Source organism: Chelmon rostratus, chromosome 14, assembly GCF_017976325.1.
Source record: "Chelmon rostratus isolate fCheRos1 chromosome 14, fCheRos1.pri, whole genome shotgun sequence".
In the NCBI taxonomy this organism is placed as follows: Eukaryota; Metazoa; Chordata; class Actinopteri; order Chaetodontiformes; family Chaetodontidae; genus Chelmon; species Chelmon rostratus.
This window is the reverse complement of record NC_055671.1, coordinates 8,122,635-8,135,408: the sequence shown is the minus strand read 5'-3', so window position 1 is coordinate 8,135,408 and position 12,774 is coordinate 8,122,635. Positions and strand designations below refer to the sequence as shown.

The window sequence follows — 12,774 nt, the reverse complement described above, 5'->3', positions numbered from 1 at the left end:
GCATTGACAGCTGCAGTGTAAGAGATCAATACAAAACATAAACATCCAATTGAATGTAAAACCATCACATAACAAAGGATAATAGTACACCCACCATTGAGAACAGCCTCTGGTGGTGGTATTACAACTCTCTAGGATCCAGCAGTCTGGGCAGTTTATGTCTGAAGAGATAATCCTCTTCATTCAGCCATCTCAGTCTGCAGACAATATCCTGGAGGTAAAAGCTGCCAACACATTCCATACTGTAATGTTCGACCGATATAAATTGTATTTACCCACATTTCACCTTTAACACTGGGCTGGGAAAGAAGCCCAAATGCGATTATGCACATTAATCCAGAGATGAGCATAGGGTAATGTATGGTAATTATCCAACAGGATATTCTTACATAGCGATTAGCATATCTGGGAGGCCAGACAGGGATGGGAGGGCAGTCTGAGAGGAAGGAAAGGACACAGCTGCTGATAAGAAGCCCGGTTTGTTGGTTTGTTTTTTTTTTATGTTGATTGAAAATGTGGATAGTCTGGCTACAGGCATGCACGCACTCCCCTCTCTCTGTTCCTCTCTATCTTACGTGCACATACACAACCTCGCATGGGAATGGACATGTATGTATCTGCACACACACACACACACACACACACACACACAGTGAGAGGAGTCTTATCAGGGAGAAGAGGAATAAAATTAAGAGGGGAAAACACTGGTTTTGAGAAATAAACACTGCTCACAGCCCAATACAGAAGATGCACTTGTGTGCATGTTTGTGACTATAAGATATATGCATTAAATAACAGATAATTTTACAGGTGTAACAGGTGTATTCGAAATAAACTGTTTATTCATTAATAAGAAGTCAACGTCACAATGCATGGATTCTTATTGAAGCAATAATGTAGGAGGTGTAACATTAAGGATGGCGGGACTGTGGAGTGACTTTAGTTCAGAGGAGGGTGATGACAATGCTGATTTCACTTGACACCACAGTCTGTGGTGAACGAACAGAAAAGAAGAAAACAGATCTCTGTAGAGATTACTCTGTAAACATGCAGTAAATCAAATCAGATCATTGTTGATGTTGGTTTATAATGCTGATGTCTATGCATGCTGTATTATTTGCAAATCTTCCAGCGTCTACCAAACCCCCCATTTCTCTAAGGTGGCAATTGAAGTGTTTCTGATTTTTTTGGTAACAATACAAGGCTTCAGCTTACATCATCCCTTGTTTTTTTTTTTTTTTTCTATCTGCCCTGTAAGGCCATTGCACAACGTGACCATGAGCCACTGTATCAATTCTGGGTTTGGTATTTAGGTGTAATCAGGCATGTAGGACACCAGCTTGCCAAGAAGCAGGGCCCTTTGTGAGACGCCCATCTGTTTAGTGTATTGGGACGAGCCCAGTCCCAAAGAGCTGCTGGAATGAATGGGATGAGTATGAGAAGGCCCAGCTGAAAAGACAAGGGTGGGCGGCAGCATCAGGACACAGTCTGTCCTCAGCACTCCTGCAGTCCACTCTTATTCTAATGCAGCATGTATGGCTCCCCTGCTTGCATACAACTCAGAGATCAGAGACTGACAGATGCACCAGGGGAGGCAGACTGGGATGTCTGACACATGCACGCATCCATCCCTTCATGCATGCAGTGTCTGCGTTCTCCTCGCTCCCTCTCTCTTAAGCTGCTTGGCTAATATTTTCCCATTGACTCGCCAGTGTACATATTACCCAGCCTCGGTGACCTCTTAGCGGGACATATCTGTATGAGCGCAGATCGATTCATACAGTGGGCCCCCTCTCCGTGCTGTCAGTGTTCGTCGGATGGGCTGTGCAGAGTGGGAGCAAGTGATAAGCTGCTACAGGCCAGTGAAACCATTCCAGCAAGAGTCGTGACCCTACTGCAGCAGGGCTGATTATAGCTCACCCGGGGCCTCCACACTCCAGCCTGAAATATATCACCCCTGACTGAGATCGCAGCAGCCACAAAGGAGATGATGATAACCAGATAGCAAACAGTGGGAACTCAAATATTGTAGTTTTCAAATTTGTCCTCCGAATTGAAAATCTATTGTTCTTATTATTATTCATTTGTAGAGTGTTGAAACTCATGTACAGTTGTTGATTTTTACATACATTAAAAACTTTGATTCTAAATTGTAGAAAGAAGAGTCAAAACATTTATTTTATATTGACTGTGTTCATTTTTCTCTTTTTGTCATTATTTTTATAGTTTCATCAGAAATACACAGTTGTTGACTATCCTATACGTTTATTACTGTCATTTTGAAATGTTGAAATAAACGAACAGCTGATCACAGAAACATTAAATGTTTCCTCTGAGCAGAGATGTGAGGCAGGTGACCCGCTTGTGAGAGACCTGGCATGTGTTGCATGGAAAAGAGCCCTTTTCCTCTGGTAGTCGGACCATATGCCCCCAAGCTCCAACAATCCCCCATCCCCTGCCCCTCCACTTCCCCCCAAACTTGCACACGAGCACGCTCCTTTCTATCAACACAGCCTGAGCCCCCAACCCCCAGCCCGCTGAGCCTCCCCCTTTGCAACCACTCCTGATAACCGACGGCAGCTGCGTCGATGAACACAATGCATGGGCCGAGGCAGCTCAGCTGGCCTCACTCCCCACTTGACACAGGTTTGACCTCTGGCATGCGAGTGGTCCTCCCCGAAGGTTGCCCTGCCTATAGCCTGCAGTCTGTCTCTCTATCTCCTCTCCCCACACACAGCGCCGCCAGACAGGACACACACCCAGCAACGGGTGCATCCTCAGGTCAGCCAGGTCAATTAAATTCAAATTGAGGATAAATGATTTGTAAATCATGTACAGATAAGGGACTAATGCACAGAGGAGGGAGGAAGCACTGCTGCTTGACAGTTGAGAACTGAAAATATTCATCCCAAGTTCCCCGTGGATGCTTCATCAATATTTGCCGGCTTTCATCTACTGACTCATAGATAGCCTTTCAGTCTCTCCCTTGTGCACGGATCCATATTTATCCTCTGTCCACACACATATGTGCACAAGCAGCACCGGCGGTGTATCCGGCGTGAGTGAGAGTGAAAGGCTTGTAACAGCTCTGCTCCCCGAGGGACTGATGACACCAAAGAAACCAAACAGAAGCTGATGGTGTGACAGAGCAGAGGAGGCGAGCGGGGGCCGCTGATCGCTCCCCTTTGCCATTCTGCTCCTTTACAACTTTACAAAATAGCCTTTTAATTTGCTGCAGCGTCTGGGGTGTCTGAATTGTGCCTCCATCAATCACCATCATCACCAGGGCCGTGGGCACTCTGTCCCTCGGGCCCTCTCACTGAACGGCCCCTCAGGCTGATCACCCTCTGTCCCCTCGTACGGGGTAGGTTTCCCCCTCTGTACGTCTCCTCTCGCCCCCCCCATTCTTGCTCATGCAAGCGATGTGATACAGTGCGAACCCCAGCGCTCGCTGCACATTTCACTCTCCATGATCAAGTGTTGTGCATGAAATGTCCATCTCACCGTTTCAGCACGGCTTTGACTAACTGAGAATGATTTTAAATGGTGTTTTTTTTTTAACAGAAAAAAATCCACAATCAGCAGGATTGATTTCTGTGTTGATTTCCACAATAGCTGTTTCATTATACACCAGGGAGTTTTCACATTATCTTAATATAGACGTCTCTCTGCGGGAAGCTGCAGGATATACTTTGGGACACTTCACTCCCTGTGTGTCACTAATGACATAATGATAGCAGTGCCAGTGATGCATGTGTGAATGAGACAAATCCCTGACAGGATTGGGCAGATCAGGGTGGAGATGGTCACTGGATTATTCTTTTGGAAACCCTGCACTGACTGTTTTGTTTGACCTCTAAACTCCTAAACCTCTAAACTTCATCGCAGTATTCACCTTTGTTGATGGTTCAGCTTGACGGGAGGAAGTGTCTTCTTCAAGCCCTCGCTCTGTGTCTCCCTTTCGTTTCTCTATGCTGTATCACGCTAATCCAGGCTGCTCGAAGACAGCAGCCGTGTGTTGTGTGCTGAGCACTGCAAATGTCACGCCACGCTGCTCCATTTCTTACCTCTAAAAAAATATGATGGCAAGAGGTCAGTGTTGGCTCAGAGCAGAATAGCTGCAGGTGGTTTGTCCCTTGGCCAGAAATGGATATTAAACTGTGCTTGACACCAGTTACAGATACAACTGCATCATTACACATCAGTCGCCAGTTTATTAGGTATGCCTGGCTAAAAACGAATGCAGTCTGATACAGGAGGCTGCAAAAAATCCTACCTCCATGAAGGTTATAATGTTCAGTTTTTTTATTGAAATCTATCTGTCAATCAATCAATCAATCTATCTATGAGGGGGTAAACTAACTATCAGAAACACCTCTCAGCATTACACAGTATAAATAAGTGTGTGAGTTTTAGGCTCACACACTAGGCTTAGTTTTTGATTGAATTAATCCTTTAATGGTCCTACCCGAAAAAAAATTGACATTTTTTTTGCCATTTCTAATTTTTTTGGGGGGTCCTAACAAAAAAAAAGCAAAAGTTTTTTCATCTCACCTCACAACTGTTCAGTTACGAGCCTCTGGCAAACCATTGCAATGTCTGCACAGAGTTGTGCCTATGTAAGTGAAATAACAGACTTCTTTTATTACAACCTAATAAGAATTAGAAAACATATACAGTATATAGCATGAAGAAAGGTACATTCTTATTACAAGATACTGTCCAGTCTTTGTATGTCTGGGCCAGAACTGCTCATCTGTGTTTTGGGATGTAAATGCATCATCTTTGTGTGGTATTCAACAAATAATTACTGACTTGTATACAAACACAAGACAACTGAGGATTTCCAAAATTACTGTATAAGATTCAATGTGGACGCATAGAAACGTGTCATTTAATCTGCGTCATTCTGTTCAGAAAGTCCTCTGAAACCTGAAACTATTCTTAATTTGGAAATTATGCAAACTCTGAACAGGCCACGCTAGCAGAGATTTTGCTGCCTGTAGCTTCCTGGACAGGAGCCAATGGAGAAGGAAACCATAATCCCTTGATTTTTTTTTTTTTTTTGACTAGATCTGCTAGATTAACTACATCATACAGGTAAAGTGTATGGTATCACTCTCCACAGGTGAGACTGATTGATCCATCTTTTAAGCAGAATTCAGCATACAGGGACTGAATAAAGGCGTCCTGTCTCACAGGAGGGAGCTCTATGAGCTGCCAGATGTATTTGTCACCTCACACTGTGTCTTGCCAGGTATTATCCTCCTCTCTATAACTTTCCCATTCCGAGATTGTCTAATTATCTTTAATTGACTTTAATTAGCATCTAGTAATTAATTTTGTTTTCTACAAATTATTTGTATGAATGGTCCCAGTGGGTGGCCTGTTCATCTCGTTAGGGCCAATTAGCCGCAATTAACAAACACTAATGACATGCTTTTTTCATTCCAAAACAAACAGTGTGCACCCTGCCAGATTCCAGTGCTGCAGAGAGACCTCTTGTGTGTTGGAGTGGTGCAGGGGGGCAGCTCACTGGGCTAGACTCCTAATCAACACCTCTAATGAAGAAATACAAACCCGGGGGGAGACACTTGTCCACACAAGTCGCACTTAGTATATCATGAAGATCCTTATTTTCCCCTCTGGTCTTTGCAGCGTCACCCACCCTTACATTTAGTAAAATGAGAACAAAAAAGGAGCCTTAAACATTCACTCTAATTATTGCTAGTGGTCTCACATTTATTGCAAGGCCTCTATATAATATCCATTTCCTGGCAATGTTTCTGTTGTTTAACCCATTTGTGTCCAAAGACTATTTTCAGTATGATCAGAAAAAGTCACTTTTTCATCCAAACACTTTGACTAATTTAGAATATTTCTTCATAGTTGTGCTTCTGCAAGCCCAGAGAACATTTACATCGAAGGAAATTCAAAATTTTAGTCATGAGCACAAATGGGTTAATGCCTGGTTTTTCAGTCATCCAAACACACTGTCCAATAGCAAATAAAGACTAAATAAATGAAAAGAATAAATAATTCCCATCAATATTCCACTGTGGTTGAGGAGCTGCCTGCTGTGGTCTCCACTCCGGTGGCAAATCAAAGAAAGGATCCTAATTAAAGATATGTATAGATTTCTTAAGGCTAAAAAAATACATAATGCTAATAAAAATGACTTTGGACAAACTGTGATGAAACTAGAGGATATTCCGGTGGCTGAGGTTTGTTTTACTTGACAGAGCGATTAATATTCTTTGATTCCTTTTTTTTTTTTTTTAGCAAATGATGTCTTAACTTTGCACATCTGTCACAAAGTCTAATAATTTAGGTGATGCATCCAGCACAGTTTAATAAAAGCATGCAGCATCTTAACTACAAAGCATCAAATTCTACCTAAACCTGGCTGTTGTTTGGCAGCCTGGCCTGAGAGGTGAACATTTTCATTTTATTCTGGATCATTCGGTGAAAGATGCAAAGTCTCACACATTATTGAATTCCATAGATTTCCTTGTTTTCTCTTCACGCTATCAGACTGTTTCATTAATTTATGTGCTGTTAGCACTGAGGAGTGATCTGAGGTGCTGTCCATGGTGCTCACAGAGCACCCTCACATCCTCTGTCAAACAAAATTGAGATAAACTATCGTCCTGCATTTTCAAAATTTTTTTTTTAGGATATATGGCATGAGCCCTTTGCTAAACGTGAGTTTACACCCATTTGTATTTGAAAATGTGTATGAATTTGAGTAAAAATTAGTGCACTTGGCTTCTTTACTCCAGTATGCTCAGTTTTGCAACTTCTTCCAATCGACAAAAACACCACTATTATTGTAGTAGTAGTTATGGTAGTATTTCCAAACTACGAAAGTAATTATTATTCATGTTCATATTCATAAGGAAAGCTTAAAGAAAATAGATAAAACATAAGAGGTGCAATGAATCTAAAAAAAACATATCTTCCTTTTTTTTGTTTGCTTGATTGATTGATTAATTTAGATCAGCCTTACTGCAAAGTGAATGGTGGAATAAAAGCAGTCAGAACCGTTTGGAGGCGTGGACACACATCAACCATGCGCACTATGTTTTTATCCATTTTCTGTCACCCTGGACGTCAGCCGTCAAACAAAACACCTGAACGTGAACGTAACCACGCGACTCACTGATGCGCATTTTCACATGTATGAACTGGTGGTGTGGCCCGACAAAAACCAACAATGTGCGGATAAAAGCAGTGACACGGCGTCGAGTTTACATATCAGGGAGAAGCAGCGCTGGGAGCCTGCGTGGGGAAATGCGCTATCTCCCTCCCCAGCGCGCCAACGCGCTGTGATAACATCTAGGAGGGACAGCCAATCGCCACAGATTAGAACCATTAGTGATCCTTGTCCTTTCAAACGCAGTGAGGAATAATGCCGGTGCGCAACATTAATCTGCGAGGAAAGCTTGTGCTGGCCATGTGTCCTCTCCCCACAGCGCAGGGACAGGCCTGCTGATCATTTGTCACCTGCCACCGATGCGGTCTTATTCTCCCTCACAAGCCATGCCTTCTCCAAAGGAAATAATTTATTCATGTGATATCATCATTGACCCTCAGCCGGCTATCCTTGAGAGAGAAGCTGAGGAAGAAAAAAAAGAAAAATGATTATTATTGTAATGAGAACGCTGACGGAGGGTGGAGATATTGCTAATTTTTTGTATTATTTTGTCTTATTTCTAAGTCACAGCTGCTCGGATTGAATAGCTCTGGGCAGCTCGTTATCATGAGAAGTATCGGAAGAAACTTTCCTTTTCTTTTTTCAATTATCTTTAACCAAAACCTGATTTTAAATTATGTGTTTCTGGCGCGTCTTTACCTAACCTGCTCCTCTTTGTGTCCCGGGCTCACAGAAACAAACTGCTTTATTCCATTTTACATTTTAGAGGTTTCAAACGAGTTTGACTTGTCACTGAATTTTATCTTATTTCCACTCATTCGTTTAGTTTGCTTCGTGCTGTACGCACGCTCTACCTGCCTTTACATAATCCCGAGGCATAGGTGGTGGAGTGGGATGAAAAAGGCCGCTCATAGGTTTTCCCTGCGGGTGACGTCACGGCTTTCTTAATAGGCAATAGGCTGAGCTTTAAGAGGTGCGCTCATTACGGCGCTTCTCTCAGGCTGAGAACCCATCAGAGGAGAAATGGGACACAAATGAGGAGGCTGAGCGCGCCGATAGCGTTTAAAGGTGATTTTTTTCATCCACTGTAGACACCGCTCAGGATATATCACACAGCGCGCAGCAGTGAGCTGATTTTTTCTGCGCCTACTCCTATAATTTGGATCACCTTGATGGGCCCTCTGTGATCACCAGTCGATCATTTTTGTTTGGGAAATGCTGTTTTTCCAGCAGTTTTTTTCTGCCTGCCGCGCGGAGCTGCCCTCCACGTGTGGATTGTTGTCCCGCGGAACCGAAGAGCTGCGTTTAACCTCACGGACGGCCATGTGATTGTTCGCGTTTATTTTGGATGCGTCGTATTTCCTGGATCGGTGAAAGTGAACAGGGACAGAGCGAGCGTACTGCACATCCCGCACGCCGGGCTGGGAACAAGTCCAGACGATGCTTCAGTGTGCCAGCTGTGAAAAGCCTATTCTCGATAGGTTCCTGCTCAAAGTTCTGGACAGACCCTGGCACATCAAGTGTGTCCAGTGCTGCGAATGCAAGTGCACTTTGACGGAAAAATGTTTTTCACGAGAGGGGAAACTGTACTGTAAGAATGACTTCTTCAGGTGAGCACCCAAAGTGTCTGTGGTTTATTATCTATTTAGAAAACAGACAACTGATGTCACATTTAAGTTTGCTTGTTTTTGGCCAATATAAATGAAGGTAGATGTAATTTGACAGTCCAAGGTAAGTTAAAAAAGACGAGAAAAGTGGATGTTGACCTCACGCTGATGGGGCCTGTATTACAATTAATGGACCATATTCTGCCAGGTTCCATCACTTTGTTGCTTTTCTTGTTTTTCTTTGTGCTTTTTTCGAGATTTAAATATAAAACTGAAAATGTATTTGTAAAAAAAAATACGAATTATTTGAAAAAATAAAATAAAAAGCATGACATCACAGGCCAGAAGACGCTCATTTCTGTGCAGTGTCAGCAGCTCTAGTATAACCAGGGCTAATCCTGATTGCACGTGATTGCCATGATTGACCTGCACTCATAATGAGATTATATCACAGCTGGATTTCATTTTATTTTCATTCTATACATTAGATTTCACTTCAGGTTAGGCTATGGATTTAATTAGTCACTATTTCTGTCTGGCGAGCTCTCAAACATGAATTTGATTTTAACTGTTTGAATTGATGCACAGTGAACAGAAAGCTCCTGGTGTCTTTGTGGGCAGTTGGCCTGTGGCAGAATTAAAGTCAGTGATGTAAACCACGCAGAAACATTCCCCTCACTGCTGCTCTCTCTCTCTCTCTCTCTCTCTCTCTCCAACAGGAGATTTGGGACCAAGTGTGACGGGTGCGCCCAGGGGATCTTACCCAGTGATCTGGTCCGCAGGGCCAAGAGCAAAGTGTTTCACCTGAACTGTTTCACCTGTGTGATGTGTAACAAACAGCTGTCCACCGGAGAGGAACTGTACATCCTGGACGAATTCAAGTTCGTCTGTAAAGAGGACTATCAAAACAACAATGGGAAAGACACAATCGTCCTCTCAGGTGATTATATCAGTCAATATTCAGACTTTTTATTTTTTATAGTGCTTTTTCATGCTTAAAAATCGATTATTCTTTATTAATTGTATAAATTATTATTATTATTATTATTATTATTATTATTATTATTATTATTATTATTATTATTATTATTATTATTATTATTGTTGTTGTTGTTGTTGTTATTATTATTATGCACTGCAGCAGCAGATAGCTGTAATCCTTTCCTAACAAAAATATTTTTATAGGCCAAACTGACCATTTCCGGTGATCTTGTAAAGTGGGCAAACATATTTCTGTCGTAAATTTGTAATTTGCTTTAATAACGCCGTCATTTGATTTTTTTTTTTTTTTGGGGGGGGGGGGGTTGTGTGATTTTGATTCTCAGATCCTCTAAATATTAAGTGTCACGCGCTCATCTGTCTCGTTTTCACGACAGTCACGGCGTGCAGCGACCAAAGCATGTCCCCAGACTCCCAGGACCCGCAGGACGACGGGAAGGACTCGGAAACCGGACATTTATCCGACAAAGACGTGTGCAGCAACGAGAACGACGAGCAGAGTGCCGTCGGGAAGCGACGCGGGCCCAGGACCACCATCAAAGCCAAGCAGCTGGAGACCTTAAAGGCGGCGTTCGCGGCCACCCCGAAACCCACCAGACACATCAGGGAGCAGCTGTCACGAGAGACCGGCCTCAACATGAGAGTCATCCAGGTAAAAAGGAAGAGGGGAATGAAAAAATAAAGGGAAGAATAAAAGTCATCCTGAGTGTATTTGCTGCAGCATATGAATCGGTTGCATCCATTATCGGACGCTGACAGTCAGCTGTGTCCAAACAGGTCACACAGCGCTTTTTTTCTTCTTTTGGTTAAGATAGGGTTTCCCAACCAATTTTCCCCATAATCTTCACTCCCATTGCGCCCCTAAAACCCTTAAAAGCAGGAGTCACTTAGCGCTGATGTCCATGGACATTTTTAAAAAGCTCCCTTGGTGAAACTTCCCGGTGGACTGGCGCAACGGTTTCGACATCGAAATGCATTAAAAGTACAAGTTAAAGCAGCTTAAGCGAACAGCCATTACAGCAAGTAACATGAAGGACGTGCAAGGTGATATTTTAACGAGCATACAGTGATTGTGTCGGGCTCAATTTCAATGTTTAAATGATCGAAAGATTCCATTTTTACGCACGTCGAACTCTGAAGTGTGGTAGCAAGGCATGAGCAAGTGTGTGATGGCGGCTTTTGCTGGCATCTGCCTGCTCCGCCTTTGTCATTCGTGCTGTTCATCAAGTCAAACCTAAATTGTCCATCCCTCGCTTTGCCTAAAGGTTTGGTTCCAAAATCGGAGGTCCAAAGAGAGACGCATGAAGCAGCTGAGCGCTCTGAGCGGCCGGAGACACGTGTTTTTCCGCGGCCAGAGGAGGATGAGAGCGCTGGGGGAGAGGTTGGAGCCAGAGGAGCTCGGACACTTCTCATATTATGGAGGTGAGCTGTGTTTGGGGGGTGTAGGATTGCTTCACGGTCTCTTCAATGAACACTAGAATGTCATTAAAATGCACCACTTCAGGCTGATGCGTAATTCATTCAATTCATCTTGTACTGAGTCTGTTTCTGGGTCTGGTGATTTTTACTACTTGTCTTATAGTTCATATGTACTTCTTTAGATTCTGTGCACTAATCCAGATATGTATATGCATGCAGATTATCCTGGTGAATATTACGGCTCGGGAGGGAATTATGAGTACTTCCAAGGCCCGCCATCGTCCCAGGCTCAGACTCCAGCGGACTTAGGCTTTGTGCCCGCCTCCGTCCCTGCTGGCACTCCGTTGAGAGTCTTAGACCACCACCATCCGGGGCACCACTGTCCCGGAGAGCTGCAGTGTTTCTCTGACACAGTCTCCCACCATCCCGCGGACTCGCCCAGCCCAGAGCCCAACATGCCGGGCTCGATGCACAGCATCTCCAGTGAGATGTGCGGCCCCGGCACACCCTACACCACTGTGTCTCTCAGTGACAACGGATACACCAACCAGCTGTCTCAACCCTCCTCAGAAATGAGCGAAGGCACTGTCTGGTAATCCAGAACTCCAAGGCACACCTGGATCTTGAAGGCAAATCAATACTTTTTTTTTGTTGTTGTTCTTTATTTAAATGTACATTTATTTATCTATTTATTTATTTATTTGCTTGCATTTCTGTTAAGCTCTATTTAACTACTTATAAATCTCTATATTTGTATGTTGGTATAATTGTTTATTAAAGCCAATCAATAGATTGCTTTAAATAGTCCATGTGAATTTGACTCATTAATACTGTATATTCACAATGCTGGGCCTCATTGATCAAGCAATAAACAAAACACATTTATATGCTGCAGAAGGTGTTTTTTTTAGTGTTTACAAAACCGTTTTTCTGCCACATATTTGACCCCGCAGTGTTAATGTGAAGGTGCATGATGGCATTTTCATCACCTCTCAGTGTTTTACACACACTGACCACCCACGAGTTCATGTGTAACACGAGATTTTATCGTTTAATAAGAGATTATAATGGTGATGTTCATCCCGTTCGACCAAAAACCTCTCTCAGGACAGTGGAAGCATTGTTTTTTTGGTGACTTTTATTTGTCAGGCTTTTCCTTTTTATCATTTCACAGCCAACACGTGTTTGCCTTCAAGGGGATATCTTTATAAATCTGTAGATTTTTTATATGTAAAATGTAAAAATTTGACTTTAACACAGCAGGAGTCCAGTGGCATATAGAGAATAATGGGCAACTGTACAGAGCAGTCAACTGTTTACTTACAGCTCCAGCATTCAGGGGTTTAAATATCAGCATTGTTTAAAGCCTCTTGATTCAGATGGAGAGACCATTCAATGCAAACGAACCAAACTTTTGTAGCTGTTCTCCTCAGTTTTTACAGTGTCCTCATTAAAAATATAGAAAATGCTGTTGCCAAATGAATGCACAGCAAAAAATCCTGCACCTTTAGTTGAGAGACAGCATTTTATTTATTTATTTATCTATTTTATTTATTTTTTAATAAAGTGTTCACTTCTACTTCTAATTCTGAG

General features: G+C 42.7%; 1 protein-coding gene across 1 annotated transcript; it reads left to right on the top strand.

The window, feature by feature from the left end:
* Positions 1–8,596: 8,596 nt before the first annotated feature.
* Positions 8,597–11,777, top strand: LOC121617697 (LIM/homeobox protein Lhx1-like). The gene is made up of 5 exons (XM_041952899.1): positions 8,597–8,766; positions 9,483–9,703; positions 10,140–10,414; positions 11,028–11,184; positions 11,401–11,777. The coding sequence occupies exons 1-5, from the start codon at positions 8,597–8,599 to the stop codon at positions 11,775–11,777; spliced, it is 1,200 nt and encodes a 399-aa protein (XP_041808833.1).
* The last annotated feature ends 997 nt before the right edge of the window (positions 11,778–12,774 follow it).

Bases quoted from the DNA above. Each gene is read 5' to 3' on its own strand.
- LOC121617697 (XM_041952899.1), top strand. From the start codon at position 8,597: ATGCTTCAGTGTGCCAGCTGTGAAAAGCCTATTCTCGATAGGTTCCTG. The intron at 8,767-9,482 runs GTGAGCACCCAA...TCTCTCCAACAG, and splicing joins TGTAAGAATGACTTCTTCAG to GAGATTTGGGACCAAGTGTG. The intron at 10,415-11,027 runs GTAAAAAGGAAG...CTTTGCCTAAAG, and splicing joins TCAACATGAGAGTCATCCAG to GTTTGGTTCCAAAATCGGAG.